This window comes from Semicossyphus pulcher, unplaced genomic scaffold (assembly GCF_022749685.1).
Source record: "Semicossyphus pulcher isolate SPU_LCO1_2020_fin unplaced genomic scaffold, fSemPul1.0.p SCAF_17, whole genome shotgun sequence".
NCBI classification, from domain to species: domain Eukaryota; kingdom Metazoa; phylum Chordata; class Actinopteri; order Labriformes; family Labridae; genus Semicossyphus; species Semicossyphus pulcher.
In genome coordinates, this window is record NW_027211681.1 from 12,315,970 (window position 1) to 12,340,306 (window position 24,337).

Below are 24,337 nucleotides of genomic sequence, written 5' to 3' on the forward strand. Positions count from 1 at the left end.
ATCATAATGTCACCACCACATAAACTACTAGCATCCTCATTGCTGGAGTTAGCTCTCCGTGATTATCTTTAGCTCTCCAACGTGTTTTGTTTGTTTTCTTTGAGATTTTAAAATAAACTAGTCTGTTTGCACTAGTCGGTTAATTACTACAAACTTATTGCATTTCGCCGAAACGATTCGGCACTTGTAGTAACTCCTCAGCTAAAAACTGTAAGAGTATCTTTTGTTTACACTGCCCAACACATTCAATCTCACGTCCAGCGATACAAATCCACCGATCAAATTGCACATCAGCAAAGTTCAACGGTCATCGTCCGTCACTTTGCTGGGGCGTCATTAGGTAAATTAAATATATGTTTTTATTTATTTATTTTTTAATATAAATAATTATAAGCCAGATCGATGTCTTCTAATGTATACATTACCGTTTTTATTAAAAAAAAAAAATCATCATTAATTACTGAGGGTATTTAAATTTAGCATAACTGCTCAGGACATGATTAGTGTTTACTGTCAGTGTTTTGTTTGGTTTGACACCACATCTTCCTCCATTCAAGAGAAGGGGAATTCACAGTTACACCCATTAATATATGAAATGTAAATTACATTCAAAGCAAGAGGGGGAAGTAAGATCAGTGTTTCCCTGACTGACAGGGCTACTGAGAGATACAGCACGAATATGACCTCACAAACTTTACATAAATAACAGGAACAGAGCTTTATTCTTGGGTGCTACACAAAGTTTGATAAATAGATTTTAAAAAATCATAATAATATAAATATAAAAATATTATGCAAATGATTGGTGCTGCTATTTGCAGATCGACTTGTTTTTGTTGCAATAAGTTTTGGAAATGTTGATGTCTCCAAATCACTGACAAACAGACCCCTTTTTTGTGTATATCATGTTGAGACAATTAAATCAACAGATTTTTTAGTGCTGCCTAGTTTAACCAAATAATGAACAAAGCCACAACACCCAAACAAAGACGCTCAACTCACAAGCTTGAAAATAGCATGAAAACAAACACGTCAAACAGATGACTTCCTTCTGGTTCCAACATCCCTTCAAAATCCACATGCAACCTCTGAGGCACACATGTAGAAACACACACACACACACACACACACACACACACACACACACACACACACACACACACACACAATGACACTTCCCACCTTTACACACCAGCAGGCTCTCTCATTGTGCTCACATGTGAGTCTGTCATACACTTCCTGTTTGCGCTGTTTGTGAGCCGCTGTGTGTTCGGTGTGAAGTGCAGAAGTCTTTGAGGGACTGCATAGCAGAGAGCTGCAGCAAGATATCACTGGCTGAGTTTTTACTCGTGTTTCACTGAAGCGCCCCGCTGTGCCCAGGATGTGGGTTTATCTGTTAAACCGTGATGTGTGCGGTGAATGAATGGCAGTAGTACTGAGCTGGAGACACTCTTCTTTGGACTCTTTGGATTCTTAAGACACAAACACAAGGAATGGATGCTGGACAGTAGACTGAAGGTAAGACAGAGGCATCGATGGGTATATTTTATTTTGAAGGGCACCTGCTTCCCGCTTTAGGGGCATTGATTGATCAGTGTTTGATCTCTATAAATAACATTGCAGTGACAGTCTATATCTGCTTTAAAGTATCATGAGATAAAGGTGATTTGGCACTATATAAATAAATATTGATTGATTAATGGTGACAGTCCTCTCTGGTAGAAGTAATGGGAAAAATAGCACCATGCCTTACAGTAGACTGGATGTATTAAAATGTCTATAGCATGTAGACTAAGAATGCATTCTGACATTATTACACATCTTCATCTTGGGGACTCTTTTTTAGAAGCTGGTTTTGTCCGAGTCGTCTTGTTTTGACTCATACCGAGGTGCTTAATAATACCAGAGTTCAGTTCTCTTCAGAGTAAAAGCCTCGGGCGTCTCGTTTTCTGTCAGAGCAGCTGATGGTCGGCATCAGCCTCGCGCTGATGGGAAAAGCAGATCTGACATGTTGACAGCCGCCCACTGTGAGCTCACTAGACCCCTGTTGTCAGACCATTTCGGGGACTTCTGCTTTTTCAGATTCTCTGTATGATTCATGCTTTTGATAAAGGCTGAGGAAGTAGACAGGCAGGGCCACGTGTCAGGCGCCTGGTTCTTATCTGGCTTTAAATGTCTGTGTTTGTATCCACAAATGGAAACGCACATAAGGCAGTGTGGTCAGATAGCAGTGTCAGCACCTTGAAGAGCATGATAAAGTCATATGAGGTTATGCTAAAGGGGTAATTTCAGAGGCAGGAGTTGGCTAGAGCATACACAGTTCAAATTCTGCACTGATACAAAAACTACACTCAAAAGTGACAATCAGGGATGCAAGCAGAGGATCCTGTGTACTGTCACAGAAGCATGAGTTCAGGCTGACACAACACAGTCCTTCAGTGGTCTTAGAGGACTCCACCCATGGAAACAGAGCCAACGCCTGAAATCAACATCCTTTTGTAATGCATAAATGAACCACGTGGCAGCCACTGAGATCTAGAAGGCTCAAATCTTTTTTTTTTCATGCAGTCTTAAGGGCTGTTGCCTCACAGCTATTAGGTTCCAGGTTGGAAACCCAGTTCGAACGTAAGGGGGCCTTTCTGTGCGGCGTTTGCATGTCCCCCTCTTGCTTGCGGGGGGTTCCCTTCAGGTACCGCACACCAAAGACATGCTCGTCAAGTGGCAACTCTAAAATTGCCCGTAGGTGTGAATGTGAGCATGAAAGGTTGTCTCTGTGTGTCAGCCCTGTGATTGACTGATCAGTCCAGGATGTTCATCCGCCTCTCGACCTATGACAGCTGGAATAGGCTCCGGCCAGCAGAATTAGTGATATAGATAATGGATGGATGGATGGAGTTCAAGTCTTAAGTTGAATAAGCATTACTCTGAATTAGCGTTGTATTCCTATAATATTGCCTGATTCTATGGACAAAAGGAATATAAAAGCGAACAATAGGTCAAATAATTAAATAATCCAGTCCAAGTCTTCAGCTTTAAATCTCTGCAGGTCTGTTGTGGAGGGTTAGATTTCACTAAATAACAAGCAGGTAACTTATCTCTACTAACATGAAGTAGGTGATTTAATAGCCAACTTTTCTTTACTGCATAATTAGTATGAATACCATTGCCATCATTTTTAACCAAAATAAAACACTAAACATTAAATTAAACATCAAAGCACCCTTTTTAGTGTGATGACAGACACATCCAAGAAAGGGATAAACTGTTCTTAGAAATTCATCAATTACACAATGACTTTGGGCACACAGAACTTTTCTTGTTGGGAAATAAAAACTGCCAGAGTGGCTCATGTGTCAGGCTTGAAAAAAAAAAAAAAAGGAACACAGATTCATGACGTAGACTGGAGGTGGCAGATCTTCACTCTCTTTATTGTTTACCGCAGAGATCAGATATGACGACTGAAGGCTGTCATATTGTGTTGTTTTCTCACATCTATAGCAGAGTTTGATTGCAGTATCCCGGTGCAGAGGTGTGTGTTATTCACAAAATTGCTTCCTGTTTGTCTCCATAGTGCTTTGGTATCACTAAAATCTTTATTTTCACCTTTATGTCGCACACTTTGAGGTCAACACCCACGTGTGTGGGTGCATACGCATCTTGGCACATGCTCAACCCACCTGTTGTAAAGAAATGCTCGTGACGTAGCCATTAAAGCACAAAAATGATATCTGCTTCATCATCATACTTATGATAATAACACTTAATGTTATTCAGTGTGAAACTGAGCGGACAGGGGCTCGCTTAGTTTGTTTGTGAAGCAGAGTCTCCACTGTTATTACAGAAGCTGATATTTGCATTCAGGGTAGTTTCAGCATCTGTTTATAAATGTTTATTGAGGAAGTAGAGACCAAAGTTTATATAAAGAGCCTTTATGTTTTTGTGCGGTAGGTAAATGTACCTGAGTGGACTGTTGCATCTATTTTGAAGCCAATGCTGCCTATTTAAGTCAGGTCTAAGTTGCACTTTCTGTATTTTTTCTTGAGCAAGTTTGATGGGAAGATAAGATAAGTGCAATATTCCAGTAAAACACGGGAAAGAATCATCGACAAATCCCATAAAATATAAGACTTTCCCCTAAAACAAAGGCAAAAAAGTCGGGCTTCAAAGTTTAATCTTGACCTTGCAAACACAACTTTAAAAAACAAGCTAATACTTCAGGGTCAGCATCAACAGGAACTCCTGAAAATGCTTGGAGAAGTAGGCAAACTATGTTTCCTAGATCAAGAAGAAACTACAAAGTAAAGTTGAATACCAAAATAGCTGTACCCAAAGAACCCAAAAGTTTCAAACAGGAGCCTCAGCTTTTGGGTTTAAGCCACCAGTTTAATCGATGCTAAATAAGCTAACTTCAGCTAGCGGGCTAGCAGAGAGGCTAACAACAGCTTACGTTCAGTCTTATTAAGAATAAGACGGGTGGATCATTACCTTTCTTCTCATAAAAAGTCACCGACCATGGAAAGCACGACGAGTAGCACGAATGTGTTGGATTAGTTGTCTTGGGGATCTAATGTGATTCGAAAAGAGGCGCAACAACGGCAAACATGCCAAGTCGTCCGCCATTGTTGTTATTGTGAGGGAAAGTTCGGGTGGAAAAACAAACTGGTTCCAAGGTGGTTCGCAAGAACCAGCACGAGCACCAGCCCTGAACCAGGTTGGCGTTGGTGGAAAAGGGGTATGACTGCCGTTTTTACCCTGACTTTGTTTATCAGACTTGTGAGTTCTCACAGGTAGCGTTTGTTTGAACTAAAGGGAAGCGCTTAGTTACAGCCCAGCTTTGGAGTTGGACCGCTGTTGTTTCCTAAAGCAATAAGAGGAAGGTCCACATCCAGTAGGTCAGTGGAGAGAAAGAGGGGGGGGTTCAACCGCTCTGCGGGGCCCGCAGAGGAAAGCTGGATGGGAATATTGGACTCTATTAATCATGGGGGGGTCAGTAAAATGACAGACACGCATACTGTACACACACACACACACACATATATACAGGAACACACAGCAGCTCTCGTGGTCCCTGGTCTGTGGGAGTGTATCTGGGAGTCTGATCACACCACAACAATAGGGAGGCACCTGCTTCCTCAGCTGTGCAGGGAAGCCGACTTCCTGTTAGGAAGCAGTTGGTAATGGGATCAGTGGGAGAGATGGGAAGCAGCCTGTGAGGGAGAGGAGGACAGCATGAGAAAGACACAGGTGGAGGTGCAGGGCTGGCACTGCAAAGAGAGATGATCAGGCAACAGAGAAAAGTGGATTGAAATGTTTGGGATGAGATGCTGTTATGGGCCATGAGACGATGCAGGAGCTTGAGAGGGACAAAGTACACCTCAATGGAAAAGAGTCTCTCGTTAGATTGTTTCCATTGTTGTTGTCGGGATCAGAGGTTCCTCTCTTTTTTGGAATCAGCTGACAGGGATATAATCCTTTAAAACATTACATAATAAATGCAGTTTGGCATCATGTGATCCCACATTTGTGGAGTGAGCTGTCAATAGTGTCTCTAAATTTAACCTCCCTTAGTTCACATGGATGTTTTTCTCAAGAAGACATAATAGGGTTCGAACATATCACCGTTTTTTGGACGTATGTAATGTCCGTTTCTTTTCTTTGCATCTGATAAAACCATCTCCGTTACTTCAGTGTAAATCTGGTCCTCTTTTAGATATTGTTTCATATCGTTCTTCCACTTTGCTGCTTGTTATTGTCCGACTGTTATGAGCTGCGAGCCACGAAAAAGTGGAAGTGACCTTGTTGACTCTTAGGGATGTTCTGCATACATCCTCTTATGAAACAGCACACACTCATGCATTTGCAACATGACTAGAAAACTCTACGTAAACAAGTGTGATGACACACTGGAGTTGGGATTACATTTTACTGTTAAAATCCACTATGTGTGTATTGTAGCATCCACACCATCAGCTTTCTTATGTTGATTAGGTGTGATGATTTATCTCTAAAATAGACTTTAAATTGAAAATTACTACTCATAAACTCTCACTTTCACAGCATAATGCCCCCTCATATAAAGTATTTGCTTCTTTTATTACCTGTGCACGTCTCCATTGAACCCCATCCTGTAAGCAGCAGTCATCACAGCTCTGACTTATTACTTCCTTCCACTCTCACCGGGCTCTAATCCAGCTCTGTCCGACCCTCACAATGACCGGAGCCCTCAGCACCAGTGTCCAACGCGCTCGGCTGTATACCCCCGCTCAGTGCCACTCGGGACACAATACCTCTCTGGGGAGGAGGGACCGCTGAGAAAAAAAGGGGGTACATGGACAGGTCTGCGTCTGTAGCTGATGGTATTGTTGTTCAGTGGTGACTGTCGGAAAAGGGGTGAGGTGGTGGGGGGTAATTGAGCTTCATTCCTCTGGCCTCTTGAACTCGGGTTTGCATTGACTTCCTGTTCCACCTCTCCTTTAAAGTTAATCATGAGGTTAGTGCTTTGGATGTTTGTAAAGTAGCCTATACTTTGTACTGTACGTGTTTATATCAATGACTGTATATATAGATGGACGACGCATCTCCATCTGCTCTCATTGTACGAAATTGATGCCAAAATACCCCTCATGATGTGATGGTGGAGCCAGAGCTGCGCAGTAGAGATCGGCGGGTGGAGCCGCCGTAGCCACACACTTAACTTACCGAAAAAACAGCAAGGATCCAGGTCGTCGGCGTGTTTAACAGCAGAACTGCTTTGTTGTGTTGGTCTGAAGCAGACGTTCACAGATATGTAAACTTCAATGACTTGTGATTGTTTTAGTTATGTTTTCTCTTGCCGTTCCTCCTCTACTCTGCTAATCCAGAACAGATCGGCTACAGGAGCCGTATTTGTCAACAGAGCTGTCAATCATCTTTTTTACAGCATTAAATAACTAATTAAAACTAAAATTGTTAGAAAATGAACACTTGGACGTAAATCAGCATGATAAGAACTAACTATAATGACAGAAAAATGGATTTGGCGTGTATTTTGATTTTATAGATTGACTCATGTCCCATCTGTTAACATGGAGGAGGCGAGCTTTATGACCTATACTGCAGCCAGTCAGCAGGGGGCGCTCGAAATGTTTTGGCTTCACTTTTAGGGAGCTGTCTAATCGTCCATCTTTTTATACAATCTATGATTTTATATAAACATACATGTATGTGAATGCATAGAACAATGTCTGTGCCCACACTAGCAAGCATTTCCATTGCTGTGCTTCTATATGGTGTTTTTGTTACATTTTTACGCACATTAAAAATAAATTTTGTGACATTGTGGGATAAATGCTCGTAAATTTTCTTGACCAGTGCTAGAAAGTGACTGCTACCATTGGGTATTAGCAGCTGGCTAGCTTTGCTAGCTTAACAAGAAGCTTGTCGGCTAAACAAAGAGGCGAGGTGCAGGACCTTTCCAAAGTTTTGAGGTCCCCGTAGGTTTGCCAGGCAACTGTCTTCTGCCAGCCAAGAAATATTGGGCCTCATTCACCAGTAAGTTTTTTCTTAAATTTGTTCTTAAACCGTGTTATTTGTGACAACATAGCCAGTAAGCTATTATAGGTGTTGGTAAACGTCAGAGAGAAGCAGGCTAGCTGTCCCCTCCTGAATTTTTTATGCTAAATTAAGCTAGCAACTAGCTGTCACATGCCAGCTGTAACCTTATATTTGATAGGTATAAAAGTGGTATCAATCTTTTTTTTTCTAACCCTCAGAAACAGGCAAATAGGCATATTTCTAAAAGTCAATCTTGTGTGTAACATCTGTGTGTTATCAGGTGAGTGGGTGTGTTAGTGCGAATGAGTCAATCATTACCACCACCTTTTGACAGGCTTCATTTATTTCTAGCTTTCATGTGAAATGGGGAATTTGTTATGCTCACTGGGGAACTTTTCAGAGGATGTAATCAGGCATAAACAGTTTTTGGTGTCATCGCACACCTCCTCGCACACACGTCAGTTTGCTGACTTTACTTTTAAAGGACTCGACTAGCAAACACACAGAAGCTCAGGAGTTATGTGGGTACATCTCGCAAAAATTCATAAAACTTTTAATAATGATGTTGAGAATTTGGTTACATATGTCACTTAGTGAAAACCGCTGAGCTGCCCAGGTTCTAAAAAAAGCAGATCTTTAAAAAGCTTTGCCATCTCTTCTTTAGGGAAGTTTTTCTTCTCTGTTTCGCAGTATGCAAACACACGTAATGTTTTTTCCCTGAAAAACTCTAATATGAGGAAGCTTTAAAAATATATAGTTTATAGCATGTAACTTCTCCTCTGCACGCTTTTCAATTAATATTCAGTAAAAGTTCCACTTTCTATTTTTAGTGTTTATCTAAAATCGTACACGTGATCGTTTTCATGATAATTCATGAAAACAACTTTTCACTGTCATGCAAAGTTGGACTTTATGTACATTTATGGACAAAATATAGGATTAAGCATCTACTATGTTACTTTGTACTACTTCTATTAATACAACTCATTGGATTAGATGTTTCTTGACTAGTGGCTGACATTTCAGACCGAAAACCCAAGACGAACAGATTTTAAAGTTTATTTTTGTTATCATCTTTTAACCAGTAACAGTCACTCTCCTGCACCATATGACGATGCTGTTAGTCATTGAGCCAGAGATTGTAAGTTCTAAAAATAAGGAGGAAAACTGCTACTTCAACACATGTTTACATCATTTATGTAATAAACAAATAAATTGTCTTACAAATGGTTTGAAGGTGAACACAATGTTGGATTTTTAAGGCTAGTCTCGTTAATGGCTTGATCCTTTCATGACACGGTTAGAGTTAGTGTTATTGTCATTTAGTGTTTACTCGGGTAGCTGTACTCCAGCAAGCTGTAGGGGGAGCTCTTGAGAAATCAAATTCTAAATGTTTTATAAAGGATAAGTGAGAGGCTTCCCCTTTTTAAATGGCGATTGTATGTGCACATTGTGTCGCCCCCCCGAGATGCTTCTTGTCATTTTGTGACTGATAGCAGCAGTCTTACCACTAAACGTCTGTGAAAATTCAAGGGGAATTCAAAGATCTTGCAAAATATTTGTGAAGAAGTGGTAGCCAACCTTACAACATGGCTCAAGTTTGGGAAGCGGTGTTGGTGAACTTTTGGTTTTGGTTGGTGAATGCTGTTATCAACGTTAAGACAGACAAGGTTGTTTTTTTTTAATCTATCACCCAAAGCTTTAGGTTGCTGTCGGGACGTCCCTGTTTTGTTATGCATATGTCTTCTGGTGAGACGCGTTCATAACAGAACTGAAACAACTCGCCACACCTGGGTTGTCCTCAGATGCTGCGCGAAAAACAGTCAAAATCACTGACACAATGAGAGTTGAAGATATGATACTTACAGAGTTGTTGTCGGACTGAAATTACACAGCACACTTGTTTTTTTATACCCTTTCTAAAAAATATTCATATAGTGAAAATTCTGGGCTTTTTTCGTTCGCCTTTTTGTTTAAATGTCATGTTATCATCAGCATCTGAAAAGATATCACTGATAAAATATTTAACATATCACACATAACATGTCAGTTTTGAGACAGGACAGCAGGCAATCATAAATGTTGCACTGCATGTGACACTTCAGATGCTATGGCAACAAAACAGCAACACCGTGTGTGTTTATTCTTCTGCCGAAATATCCCTTTATGGACTGTTTTTCATACATGCAAAACAGACATGATAACACACACTGTCCATGACAAGAGAGGAGCGTGTTGGATGTGCGTGTGTATGTGATATAAGCAAACAAATGAATTGGCAGATAATATTCCACAGAATACACGACAGGGCGTGCAGTTACGCGTCATATTTTGACTCCTAATATCAGCTCCATCTCTCGTCCCTCCGCAGATCCCGAGCGGTGAAGATGCAGCACACGTCGTGCACAGAGGACAGGATCCAGCACGCTCTGGACAGGTGTCTGGACGGGTTGAGACGGAGTCCCACGGCTGCACACCACTGGAACGGTGAGAAGTCACACTATTTACGAAGGCCGCAGCTAAGATTTGGTTGCAGTGAGTAAAGTTTATTTGTGCAAGATTAAATGTTTAATGTTTCTGCACTGCTGCAATGAGGATGCTTTAATTACTGTGGGAATTATGATGTATCTTTAGGTTTTTGAGATCTTTGATGGGCATGTTTTTAGATTAATGCATGTCTGGCTTGCATTTATCTTTTTCCATTCATGGCGAATATGTTATAAAAATATAAGCGTTAATTATGAACTTGTTTAAATAGAAGGTTTTGTTTATCTATTTTGGATTACGTGCAATCTAGAGCCCCTGTCAAAGAGAAACTTCTTGCTCAAGGAATTGTGGCTAATGTTCGGGGTCAAACTGCAACCTAGTGTTTCTAAGTAAGCAGAAAGTCTTCTCAGAATTATCAACCCAAGTAAACATATTTAGATGTCTTATGCGCTGTTCACAGTTCAGAGAGCATGTTGTTTGTTCTCGCCTTCTCCGCACAAGGCCGGCGTGTGACAGACGGTATACACCAGCATGCAGGCCAAACGTGTATTTAAGCATGTTGAGCTTGTTGTTGGTGACACTGACGCAGTGAAATCACCGGGGGGACATGTTATTGGGTGCTGCAGGAAGCTGTGTGAATATACAGCTGGGAGGAAGTGGTGGCAGAGACCGCAGTGTGTGAGGGAGGCGTCGCGAGGCGGGAGCTCCCCTCGTGTCAAAACAGGCTGGGTGATCAAACCAGTACGGGCCTCCTGCATGTCAACCAGTGCCTGATTGACACTTCTAACAACATGTTATTCTAAGAAGGGATGTCCATGTTATGAGTTTGTCTCAAGTCAATACTGATGCAATATAATGCAACTACACGTTTTTTTAGAGATAACACCACTGGTGTTGGAGAGACAAAAACAGAGAAGTTTCTAGGAAAACATCGACGTGTAACCAGAAAGACTGCTGATGTTTTACTTCCCTTGAACCTGAGCTTATCAGAGATGCAGTTGCAGCCGTTGAGACAGATGGAAAATAAGATGCTTGTGAGGAGTCAGCGATCACTCCATCAGTGGTTTCTATGAGCGTGATTGAGCTCAGATTTGTGTGCTTTGAGATTCTGCATATGCAACTCCCAGTTGTTTCCATTCCACTCTGTAAGCGAAAACTTGCGGTCAGCGCTTCTTCTTCCTTTACATCCCAAAACTGTGATATTCAGAAGAAAGTTTCCATTGCGGTTTGTAGAAAAAGTATTGACATTTGAAATCCAAACTTATTAGAATCTGGGTAATAATTATCTGTGTCAAGATGTTCAAAACACCTTTTAAATGTTTTTAACCGAAACACATCCTTTAGAGAGGATACCTCGAGTCAGTTTTCTCGCAACAGGAAGTCTGTCCTGCCAGACTTGTACGCATACAAACATCCTAGCTGACGCACTTAACAAAAGGTGATAAAACACACCTTTGAAGTGCAGCAGAAACAAGAGTTACATGCTTTAAAGCCCCGCTGTGTGTAGTAAAGCTGAATACGGTTCATGCCAGTCCTAGACCAAAGATCTGAACCTTCTTGTATTAGCTCTGCTATGCCAATAAATACACCAAACGTATTAAGCTGTGTATTTAAGTGATGTAGTTTTACACAGCAGGCCATATTTGAAAAATTAAATAATTATTTCTATTAGTTTATATATAGAAGGTTTCAAGAAACTCTCTGGGGCGCTGGTTTTTTGGTTCGACTTCGACTCGCAGCCCTTTGTCTGTTGGATGTGCTTACAACAACAAGTCCTCTGCACTACTACACTGACAGTTCATTCTTGCATTGGCAAAGTTACCCTTTATTTTATTAACAAACTGACTGATCATTTGTGACAATACATTCACAGTATTGTTAATAACCACAGAACTCTATTTTAAGGATTTTATACATTAAAGCTTCTATGAGAAACTTTCGGTTTGTGTCGATTTTGGCGCCCCCCTGTGGACAAAGCTGTACTCTTCTCTGATTTTGTCCTGTACATGCTTAAGTGGTGGTTTTTAACAAAAAAATCTCCTCCTGCTTTCTTTAACAGTCAAACGTATCACTCACCTGGACAATGTGAGTGATTTTTGCCCTGGAAAATGTGAACAAAGTCAGCGTGCAGTTAATCGCTTCATCTGACACCTGCCCCCCGCCAGCGGTTTCAGGCATTTAAAATAACTATATAGAAATGATCAATCTTGTTGCTGATGGTCTGGTTTGCTTTTGAAGGTCATATAGAGGCGTCATAATTAATTTCAGTCTGTTTCATAAGCAGTGAAAAACTCTTCACAGGAGCTTTAAGAGCCGGAGAAGATACAATTAACTAAGCTTTTCTGGCATTAGAAAGGTTTAGTGTAATTTTGGGGTTTTATCAAAATGACTGTGGTGATGTAAGACAAGATTTCTGTATCTTTTTCCAGGTTTGTTGTGTGTCTTTCTGTGCATGTTAAAGTAGTGCATTATAGTAACATGAATCCACATGTTGTGTGTTTCAGTGCTGATGTGCTCGGCTGGTCAGTCGATGAACCGCTGGAGCCTGGAGGAGATGGTGAAGAGGGACCCGGAGAACTTCCTCATCCTCTTGCAACAGATCATCAGAAAGACCAAAAAGGTGAGAGGACAAAGGTCAAAGGTCACGGACAAATAAAACACATACTGTTCATGTTGTGTAGTAATCTTTGACGGATGTGAAACACGAGTGTTACTGAATATTCACCCTAAAGACTCTCTGTCTGCCTGTCTCTTTCTTTCTTTGTGTGTGCGTGTGTATGCGTGCGTGTGTGTGTGTGTGTTCAGGTTCAGGAGCAGTGTCAGTACGAGCTGGTGGCTCCCCTCGCGATCATGTTCTCCTCCACATTGCTTCAGGTACAAATCGTCCTCATCCGGAGTTTAACAAAACCTTTACACTCCGTCAAAAGGACAATAACTTCCTCAAATTAAACCACTATGACGTTTTTTTTTATGTGTTACTATGACTTCAGTTGTGTACTGTTACTCATACACAACTGAAAAAAAACACTGTTATGCAAAACACTTACTGGTATTGCAAGATCGATTTGGTTCATCAAGATTGCTTCTACTGTTTAATCAGGGGGAAATGCCTTCACACGTATTCAAATAAAGTGGTCCGGTAAAAAAAATAACACATTTGAACTCAATGTAATTGGAAACGGAAGAGGTTTACATGTGTCAATTCATTTTTATTTACTTTTTGTGGTTGTCATTGCTGTTAATCACTTTTTACAAGTAAGATACAAACCAAAACCAAAACCCCCCAAATTGTGGTTTAACCTGTGTAGCAGTTGATAATGTAATAGCATTTGTAATGACGTGACAAATGTGTCTTTGGTTGATATACGATCTCGGAGCCCATCGGCTATAATCTAAGACGATCTAGCCTCTGGGGACACTGGTGAACGTGCCGGGCGGTAAGCGACAATCGACTTCCCTTCAGGACTTCCTTTAATGCGTGCTGCATCGTTACAGAGAGAGAAAACGTTTTCATCACGATGCAGATCTGAAAGAAGTAAAAAGGAAGCTTAAGTGAAATTTTAGATCTACAACAGATTGTTAGCTGTTAGCATGCAGATGTCTGTTTATAGAGATTAATAAGAAGCCAAATCGTCGTCAGATGAGGCTGATGGGAGCCGGGATGTCATTACAGCGGATTACGTTCCGCCTGCTTTTGCTCTCCTCACGGACTGTTTTTCCTGCATACACCGCGGCCTGCTGATACGTGATTGGTCAATATTATTCGGGACTACAAGCGTAGTTCAAACAGAACACTTGCCTTCCCGGATATCCACGTCCCATTTCTATGTAGAATCTGTAAATCGAGATTAGATGGTATACAACCTGTAAAAAAAATAAAACACTGGAACACTACAAGTACAAGTGTTTAGATGATGAAAAAAATAATAAAAGGGATAATTGATATTATTGTTCAGGATGGCATAAAGGCCAGTTTATGTATTTAATGAGTCTCATACAAGGTTAAATTAAATAAGGAGGATTATTTATAATAAGTCAACCCATTCAGTTATTCCTAAAGTCCAAAGTTGAGGATTTTCTACTTTTCTCTACATCCATCCATCCATCATCTATACCGCTTATCCTGCTCAGGGTCGTGGGGAGGGGGCTGGAGCCGATCCCATCTGTCAGTAGGGGGAAAGGCGAGGTACACCCTGTACTGATCGCAAGCCGACTTTGTCTGAACCAGGGTGGGGAGCTGTGAGGCAACAGTGCTAACCACTACACCACTGTGCCGCCCTTTTTAAATGGTGGAGTGGTTTCGACTATTGGCAAGAAAAAAGAGCTTTAGTTCGGGCTCTGGCTGATAAAGGGGCAACTGTTAATATTGTTTGACAATGTCGCCAGAATCAGTTTAAAAAAATAATCGATAGATTGATTAATAAGTAACATAATTTCAACTTTAGGCCATTTTTTTGTGCATTCGTCATACATATAGAGCCTGTAAAGCCACCACATACAGTACCTACAGCATGATGTATTACACCAAACACAAGAAAAAGCTCCCATAATGCCATACAAGGACACAGGTGTTGCTGCTCCTTAAAGGAACGCCACCAACTAACCTGATTTGTGCTCTGGTTGCAGACGCCGTACTGTCCTCCTGACACAGAGCTGCTGGAGGAAGCTGTTGCGGTGTTTCGCTGCTTCCTCACCTGGCCTGAGCCGTACAGCAGCGTGTGCAGAAACCTCCTCTCCACACTACAGCTGGAGATCAAAGCCCCAGGTAAACACTGATGGGTTTATTTTGTTAAATGGCCACGCTTCGTGTGCCTCCACGGAGTGTCTAATGTCGTCTTTCAATGCTGTGATTGTCTTCCCCCTAGTGACAAGTCAGAGAAGTGCATTCAGGAAGATGCCACAAGTATCAGTATCAATAAGAGAGAGACAGGAAGATAAGGCTTGAGGTTGAACTGGGCACTTCTGCTTGTTGACTTGAAATTGCTCTGAGAAAACAAAAAAAGGAGAAGCTGTGAACACGTACACCGAAATTTACAGGAAGGGTCAAAGGAAGTGAAAACGTGACTGAATGAATACATTCACATCTACAGAATGAATGGATGTTTGTTTTAAAGCCTGTGTATTTGTTTCAGTGTAAAGAGCCTCTCAGAAATAAAGACGCACTATTAAGCCACTTTTTTAGTTTAACGTACTTCATTTATTCTAAACTTCTTTTTTAACAGTATCGTGTCCATGTAAATATAAAGCCATCATGGATGTGTGACTGCCCCAGGATGCTTTTAAACATTTGTACTGATTTTGAAGCCATTTCTCATCATATAGCAATAGACAATAGTCGCCTGTAAAAGTTGTAGCATAAAAAGCAGCTTCAAAAACTATAAACTTTAACCCAAAACTTCTGTGAAGCTCCTCAGTGGCCAAAAGCTTTACCCTGTACCCATGTACTAAATCCACTATTTCTTCCCTTTCCTGCAACTATTTAACCTGAACTATGTCTTTAATTACATTGTGTTTAGGTTAAAAAAAGGATCAACACATGAAATTAAACTTTCTTTTTATATTCCTCACAGGGCTTTCCTTTCAGAGGCTGGTGAGAGAAGAACAAAGCCTCATCATGTCCAGCCAGTCCTCCAAGACCATGTAAGTCCACATAACAGAAGCATTGTACTCTCTTATGTACCTATAGATTTTACTGTATGTACTCTATTCATGTTTTCTTTTCTGTTTTTTTATTAGATATTAGGGCTTTTTATGTCTTTATTTTTTAGAGAGAGGATAGTGGATAGTGGTGGAAATCGGGGAATAGGGAGTGGGGACAACACGCGGCAAAGGGCTGAGGGCAGGAGTTGAACCCGGGCCGCCTCATCGAGGACTATAGCCTCTGTATATGGTCGCCAATTTAACTGCTGAGCTAAACCGGTGCCCTGACATGTTTTCTGTATTCAGTGTACAATTAAAGCTCTTTTTTCAATTTGTAACAACTGCGTATATCACCACATTTGTATTAGTAAAAGAGATATTCCTTATGAGACACATACAACACCTACTTCTGTTTGAAGCTGTGTGCTCATGTTGGTCTTCTTGCAGCCCAGTTTATACTTAGTGTCATTTTGCAATCTTGTACCTTCTGCTTTCTTGTTAAAATTGCTTTTTTTTGTCACTGGTTCACAGTAAGTTTATCTGATCTGACGACACACTTTTAAAGTAAAAAACACACCATTCAAAAACTACAGCACTGCAGGTTCACGCAGTGGAAAGTCCCTTAGCATCCTGTTTGAATTTGTGTACATGTCCTCGCATTTCCATTAACACCATCTGTGTCTGTCTGCCTCCCGCAGGACTGTGCTGCTGATGAACCCGGGCGAGGTGCCCCCTGACTTCCTCTCAGTGGCTCAACAGCTCACCAGCATTCAGCACTCACAGAAGGAGACCTACATCAACCTGATCAAACACGCCTTCCAGTCCACACTGGGCACCAAATACCCTCTGCACAGTATCCACCAAGCCCTGCAGGTCTGTAGATAGTTCTCAAGGACTTTTGAAGGATATTTTACTTATGCTATATGTTAAACATTACTGTTATGGTATGGGGTTATATTATGGAGTTATCTGTATACAGTGCAAAGGAGTATACTGAAAATATAGACCCATAGTATAAATTAAATCTCCATTTAACCCTTTTTATACGCATTTAAAATTATATTTTTGAGGAGGAAGTTATCACACACAAACAAAGAGTGTGTAATTAGTTTAAGAAATTAACCAGTATAACAATCAACGGATGTTTCTTTTACTAAATACCGTTTCATAAATCCTTTATGCAGGAAAAGAATGTCATTGAACTCGGGGAGATATTCTCCACAGTTAGTGACGTCTTAGAGACGGCGGCTGCCATGACTGACCCTGTAAAGGGCCGCAGTCATGTGATCCAGGGACTCGAGCAACTGAGGGAGAGGATGAGAATCCCAGCATCCAATGGAAGGAAGTCTGATGGTAAGAGAGCGCATTTCATGAGCTTTGGGATCCATACACAATGTATCATTTGATAGTGATATTTAAAGGGCCAGTTCGCCAATGTTCAACCTTAGTACTATCATGCTATTTTGGGGAGCTAATGCCATTATGGTAGAAAAAAGAAAATGCAATTTCACTCTGTGCCTTTGGAGGACGCTATCCGCTTCTCCAATGGGACCTGGAAAACCTTCGCCAGATGGCGCGCCAGGGAGCTCGCTAAACTACACTTCCTCAATCTAGGACACGCGCCTCCGATATCACGTCTCGTTCAAAATCGTCAGGTTTGAAATGTGGACTGCAGACCCGAAGAGTTTTTAGACCATCCACCGGTATATTCTCGTCGTATTTCTGATTCTGCACCGCTCTGAGCCATCGCCTGCAGCGATCAATGTCCTTGACTGGAAAACTGTAGTATTTCACTCCAGCGTCTCTCGCTGGGCCGTTCCTTTCAGGGGGAGGGGCGCAATGCACGCTGGGTGTTGTAGGAATGTAGAGTGGTCGAAACCACGAGCTGTTTGGACAACTTTCTCCACAGTTATTGCGCCAATTTCAAATATTATTGCTTCTATCGATTACAGAGAACACCAGCTTTGACTGACAGTGGCTTTTTCCAGGGGCCCTTTAAGTTTCTATTACATATGGTTCTGATGGCTCTTTGTCTGTTGTCTCTTTCAGGAATGCTACAAACTCTACCGCTGCCTACAGCCAAGTGTCACATGTTTCACTGGGAAAACGATAACTTTGGTAAAAAATAAATTCTGCATATGTCTTCCAAGCTAAATTTTAATATGACAGAAATATGAAGCATATTAAGCATAATTGTTTTTGTGAGCAACATGTGATTGATATTTGTGTATTTGGATTCCTGCAGATGTTCTTAACACCCTTTTGGAGCATGACCCTGATGACCTGGGAAACAATGGGCATACTGAGGAGGAAGAAGAAGCAGACAGTGATGATGAGGATGATGATGACGAGGAACAAGACAAAGAGGAGGAGGTTCATGGAGTAGAATTGCCTTCCATGTACATCCATCGTGCCTCCACGTTCTCCACCATCTCCTCCCTGTCCACTGCCTCCAAAGACTCCATGTTCTCCACCTTGTCCGTAACCTCTGGGTCCTACACTCCGTCGCTCTACTCTGTCACTTCGGGAGTGGACAGTGACTTCTTTGATGATTTCGACGACTCTCCTATCTCTGAAAAATTTTCGCCAAAGTCTCGGCTCAGCCAGCACTTTTACCGTCTCTTCAAACCGAAGCAGCGGTCGCTGATCCGGGCCAAAAGCTTAGGAAACACAGAATCTAAAGACCTTTTAGTGGTGCGAGACAGGCGCTCGAACTCTCTACCACAGCAAGTCAAGTTACGCAGTCCTGAGCCTCTGCAGCAGACACAGAGTCAGACTCTCAGACATGTCTGCTTCAGAAGGAGGCCTATTCTCAGCAGCGACGAGGACATCAAGAACACTACGCTGAGGGTGGTGGTGTTCGGTGCTGATCATGTAGTCGGGAAGGTGGCACGGGCCTACAACAGCCTGAGGAGGAAGGAGAGTGAATGTCCACGGCTCAGCAGGGCCTTCAAGCTTCAGTTCTACTTCGTGCCGGTGAGGAGGGACTCTGCTGCAGGGCCTGGAAGCCTGAGGTCTCCTAGTCCAAAAGGAGCATCCCTGTCAAATGTAAGTAGAAGTTCATCTTACCTATCTACCTTACCTTACCTTACCTTATCTAACCTGTTAAAGAGCTGAGTGCAGTTTAGAGTAAGAGAGCCAGATTTTGACATGGCTACAGTGTAAAAGCCAAAAACAAGCACTGTTTGGTTGTAATTGTTCCTTTTGCTAAAGCAGGATCTTCACCACGCGGGCACAGGGGACAGTACTAACGACATTGCCCACCTGCTCGGCATGTTGGACCCTTGGTACGAAAGGAACACCCTTAGCCTGCTTAACTTGCCTCCCAACGTCGTCTGCCAGGTCTGTCCATAGTTTTGTTTGCTATACCTACATACGTAAATCCCCCTGCTGTATAAGTGTATATGAAGTGTAACTTTGTTTGGTATCACTCTGCAGCAAACCTCAAAGACGGAGTCAGAGTCGTACGATAGTTCGTATGAGCAGCGTTTGCCCATCCTGGCAGACTTGGTCCTGTACTACTGCCGCAACGCTAACAGGCCAGCTCTGATCCAGCTCTATCAGGCCGAGGTAGGACACACAAAAACTACATACACACACACAAAAGCTACTTTCCTCTGGGTCTCATTTATAACGAATATTTAATTGGTTGAAATCCAGTGATTGATTAAGGTCTCTTGTTGCGTTGCAGCTGACATTGGCTTGCGGAGAGAAGAGGACTGAGGTGTTCGTCCACTCCTTAGAGCTGGGTCACACTGCAGGAACACGAGCCATCAAGGCCATGGGTGAGGGTGACACACAAAAGCCAAACACACACAAATATCCTCGCAACCGTGCCACAAGAAAAGAAAATCCTTCGCATTTTCCACGCGGTGAAATGAATCATCGTCAGTGTTTTTGAGGGTGAGACTGGGGCCAATTTATGGAAGAGGAACATCTGCTATTTCTATATCATCATTATTCAGTCTACTTCTACTTTTCTAGTTTCACTTATCGCCATTTGCGTCGCACTTCTGATTTTTTATTTCCGTTGAGAAGTTCAGGGGAAACTGTTTATGCCTCATGTCCAGTTACTGTGTAAACAACTTTGTTTATTCAATTACTAACAGACAACATCTTCTACATTGGAAGCTGTCTGTAAAATATGAGCATTTAGCTGTTTTTAATTTGAATATCAGTACTTATATTCTACAGTAATGCAGCATTTTTTTGTGTTCATTTGAACAGCATGAGTTAAAGTGTGTGTGTTTTCTTCTCTTTACTTAGGTGCTGCCAGTAAACGTTTCGGCATTGACGGTGACAGAGAGGCAGTGCCGCTAATGTTGGACGTGGTGTACAACAGGGTAAGATGGTGTTTTTCATGGTATTCACTATTAAAGATCATTAAAGCTGCAGTAAACAAGATTTGTTTTCTGCAAGCAGAAAGCTGATCAGCATAAACGCATCCTATTTCCGATTTGAAGACAGTGCAGTTTCTTCCTTATCTACTCTTGGTGGTACTCTTACTGGTCTTAGTTATGATCACTTCTCCTCCCACAGGAAATAACACGTCAACATTTTTGGACAAACTTCTGCTAAATAGCAATGAGCACGTGTCTAGGGCTTTTGCCTTCTCTGTGGCTCTGAAGCATGAGAGACTCAGGAACATGATCGCTCTCTAAGCTCTATCTTACAGTAGATGCATTTCCTCACTGTGATTTGTTTTCCCCAATTCAAACTTCCTGTGCTAGCGTTTTCAAACACAGCCATAATCTCATACTCCTTTCTGCTCCCATGCAGGTGGTGATCAGCGGGAGAAGCCAGTGGAAAAAAGACACCAAAGTTTGTACTTCAGTAAACTTAACCAAAGCGTGCAAGAACCCTGAGGAACTAGGTAAGCTGCTGCCACTGCCTATTCTTATAAAATGCTAAGTGCTCGAATAAGACCATACATTAGTCGCCTGGATTCAGAATAACAGAAGATTTACTGTTAATGGCAAAAACAAAGATTTTTTTGTTTAGATTTCTTAAAACTTCTTTAGACCATTAACTAACCTCAAAGGAGCTAATGGGCACATCATGTTAATGTGTGTTCAAACTATTCTCTGTCAGACTCAAAGATGGAGTGCCTGCAACTCACGATGACGGAGGTCCTGAAGAGACAGAACGGTAAAAGCAAGAAGGGCTACAACCAGGTGAGTTAGATGTGACATCTGTCTGCGCTGGTGGTTTGTGGTCTTAAAAAAAAAGCATCACAGCTGCACACTTTCACAAACAACTCTGCAGCACATTCACAATTCAAAGACAGCGACCTCAATACGCTCCGGATAGCATCTGAAACTCAACCGAATCTCACGTACAGCCTGCTGAGAATGTTTTTTAAGCTCACTGTTAATGGAACAGAAAACCACAGCAAAGGCAAGACTCTGCTCGCATTGTAGCTTTAGCTTTAGATTCAACAACACCCCATGCATAAACAAGAATTAAACAACTCAGTCAAGCTGCATTTGCAACGAAAATCATATCTTAGGATACACAAATGTGCAAAAACATCTTGATGTGCAATTCATTTACTTTTTCTCTCTTCCTACCACTCAAAGACGTTGAGTGTGACAGAGGTGAAGGTGGACAAGGTGCAGATCAGCGGTGCTGGAGACACAACCTTTGCTGTTTGTCTTGACCAAGACGAGAAAAAAATACTGCAGAGTGTCACCAGGTACGGAGTCAACAAAAACTCACACAAACATCTTTTTATATTGTGAGGACCAACGAAATGCATGCCATGTTCCTGACTCTCACCTTACAGTAACTGGGGGCTTGGTTGCATGCAGGAAAACTGTTTAAGGGGGATAACATTTGGCCAAAACATAATCTCAGAACCCCTTTGGCAAGCAACACAATTTATCTTTTACTAGATTTTTTTTAAACGGGTGTAAACTTCCTTCTTGCCAAACAATCCTGTCATAGATCTCTCATGTCCAACTCCTTTCTTACGTTTAAACCAGCTAGTCGGACTGTATACATGAGCAGTGTGCCTTAAAGGTGTAATTAGTAGGATTTCTTCTTGCATTTTGTCAACAACACATTCAAACTGAGCCCCTCCTCCTGGGCTCTTCGTCACCAGAAGCTCACTCTCACTCTCTCGTGCGAGAACAAGCCCATCCTGCCAAGCTTACACCGACCGCATCACGGTTACCTTTGCACTACCATGCTAACCGCCGGTTACCTTTGCGCTGGCAACTGCTGGTTAGCTTGTCCTACCCGGTTTGAGGCACCTACCTGTCCAACAGAAAGAAGGCCAACTCTGCATTGCTCTTTCACCATGTTCGCCGGTCTGAATGGGGCCCATTTTCTAATTTGAAGCACTCCCACACTCACCTATACGCTGTGATTGGCTCAGGGAACCACAACAGCGCCCCTCCTGAAAACGTCCCGTGCAAAGTAAAACAACAGAATAGATGCAGAGGGAAGGGTCTCACAAGGGTCTGCACACACACTCACCAACACACATGTATAGAGGCCCATAAGTGATGATTTATATTATATTATATTTGTAAAAGTCTATCATTTATTTTTCTAGGAAAATCCTACTTATTATACCTTTTAAAGGAAGTTTTGGCATGGATGTAAGTTATCCTAAATGTTGCCCCCATTGGATAATCGACATCATAAGATAGTTTTAGGGTTCTCAGATCGAAAGTCTTAACCTTAAAACAGTCTTTTGAGGTAGTGAGTACCAAAATGTCTTAGTGTCTGTAAGCGGCATATCAACAACTTTTCATCTCTCTGATAAAGTGAATCATTTGTGTCAAGTAGTGGTTGCTCATCTGACAGGCTCCCCTAATCTGTCAATATCTTCAGACAATTAAAAACCAATTTTTCAGAAGTTTCACGTGTAAAAGATATGATTTTTTTCTCATCTCAAAGACCAGGCAGGCTTGTTTTTTCTTGGGTGTTCTCACGTGCATCTTCTGCACACCCACTTCCTGTCAGGAAACACACCTTAACGGAAAAAATTACTCTCATAATGACTCACTAATCCTTACCCCCACAAGTTTTTTCACCATCTAACCCATGTGTCTCTTCTGTCCCACACAGATGTGACATATCAGTGTGCTATAAACCTGACAGTTCCAGTGACTGGAAGTTAAGGGAATCTCTGACTTCAGCCCAAATCCAGCCTCTGAACCCCACCTTCTGCTCCCTCCTCTGCCTGCCCATTGTCACTTTCAGCGGGGCTCTCCCCTGAACTCCTCAACTAGGTTTGGGTGGCTTGAAAGGAAAGTTTTCTGCACTGATATTTATATACTCTGAATAAACGACACAGTTGAACTCACATGAATGCAGCCTCAAACAGCAGTTGGACAGAGCTGTTGAAAGACGAGGACTAATCAAGAAAACTGTAGAGCTTGCAAAAAAAGATTCAGTGGATATAATGATGTTGATACCAGTTTCTTCTGTTCAAAGAACTCATCACTGTTGTTAAGGAAACATGCTCAAGTTTCATTCCTCAGGTTTCAGTTCCTCTTTTCCAGTTCGCAGGGATGAGACCTTAAGCACAGCAACATTATAACGTAATTTGGTCAAACAGGGTGAATCTACTGTACAGGATCTGGGGTGAGATGGCACCCAAACTTGCAACTACAATATGCTGTCATAAACCTTGGAACTACAAAGAGCTGCTGTATAAAAATGAAAAGTTTTTTTCTTGGATCGACCTTCCTGGACATGGTGGACGATCAAGAATTTGAAAACTGTTCTCTAGACTTACCATGTAAATCCCCAAGGGAGATTATTGGACTATGGGACTATATATATATAAGAGTGCACACTATGGATTTACACATTGTGTATATATTATGTTTGTAAAATATTATACTGTATGACATAACTTGAATGTCACACCATAATTGTGTCTTTTGTATGTTGGCTTTTTGTCATTACATGTCTCCTAAGGAGTTACTATGAAGTCACTGGGTAAACTGGAGTTATGAATATGACCAGCAGAGGGCTCTGTTGACCTTTTGTCTTCCAGGGAAGTACAGATTACTTTAACAATCCAGAGAGGGCTATACATGCAGTAAATGCTTTTTATTAACTATAATTGAATTTATATAAAATATGAATTTGATATGGTGCTAAAAATACATTTGGATGCATGATATCCTTCATAATATTAGATGAACTGATACATTGCACTTTGCATATTGTGAACTATGACATTTTTAAAGACAAGCTTACAGTCTTGTGGCTGTAAAGGGAGAATATCCTGATCATCTGACTGAGATTGAAATAATAGCACTGTACAGAAATATCTGTTATGCAATTAAAGCACTTGAACATTACATAAAGTGAAATAGGTACTTTAATTTTTAGATAAATGCCGTGCATCACTGCCCTCTGCCAACAGGCCTTTTTAAAAGAAAATGTAAATATATATTTAAATGCAATATTGGTTTCATAATGTGTATCATTAATGCAATGGATGCTTCACAAATTCTATTTTTATCAAAATAAATGTCTTCAACATTCCATCATGATATTTGCTTGCATATTTAAATTTCTATACTACATATAGCAACTTCTTTAGACAAAATAATTCTGTCTATCTATCTATCTATCTATCTATCTATCTTTCTATCTATCTATGGTCATCATAAAAGCACGTTAAACTATAAAACACCTGTGGGATGAGAGG

The 24,337-nt window shown here is 41.4% G+C and overlaps 1 protein-coding gene across 2 annotated transcripts; it reads left to right on the forward strand.

The window, feature by feature from the left end:
• Nucleotides 1-1,324: 1,324 nt before the first annotated feature.
• pik3r5 (phosphoinositide-3-kinase, regulatory subunit 5) lies at nt 1,325-24,158 on the forward strand. 2 transcript variants are annotated; one of them, XM_069665565.1, is made up of 18 exons: nt 1,325-1,518; nt 9,905-10,020; nt 12,525-12,640; nt 12,826-12,894; nt 14,647-14,785; nt 15,591-15,660; nt 16,359-16,533; nt 16,845-17,013; nt 17,710-17,778; nt 17,906-18,708; nt 18,874-19,002; nt 19,099-19,230; nt 19,352-19,445; nt 19,927-20,003; nt 20,440-20,533; nt 20,752-20,834; nt 21,240-21,355; nt 22,738-24,158. In XM_069665565.1, exons 2-18 carry the CDS (start codon nt 9,921-9,923, stop codon nt 22,886-22,888), a joined length of 2,586 nt encoding a protein of 861 aa, XP_069521666.1. In that variant the 5' UTR covers nt 1,325-1,518; nt 9,905-9,920; the 3' UTR covers nt 22,889-24,158. The 2 variants fall into 2 exon arrangements, with proteins under 2 accessions (XP_069521666.1, XP_069521667.1); XM_069665566.1 differs by having other exon boundaries at nt 18,877-19,002.
• Nucleotides 24,159-24,337: the final 179 nt, after the last annotated feature.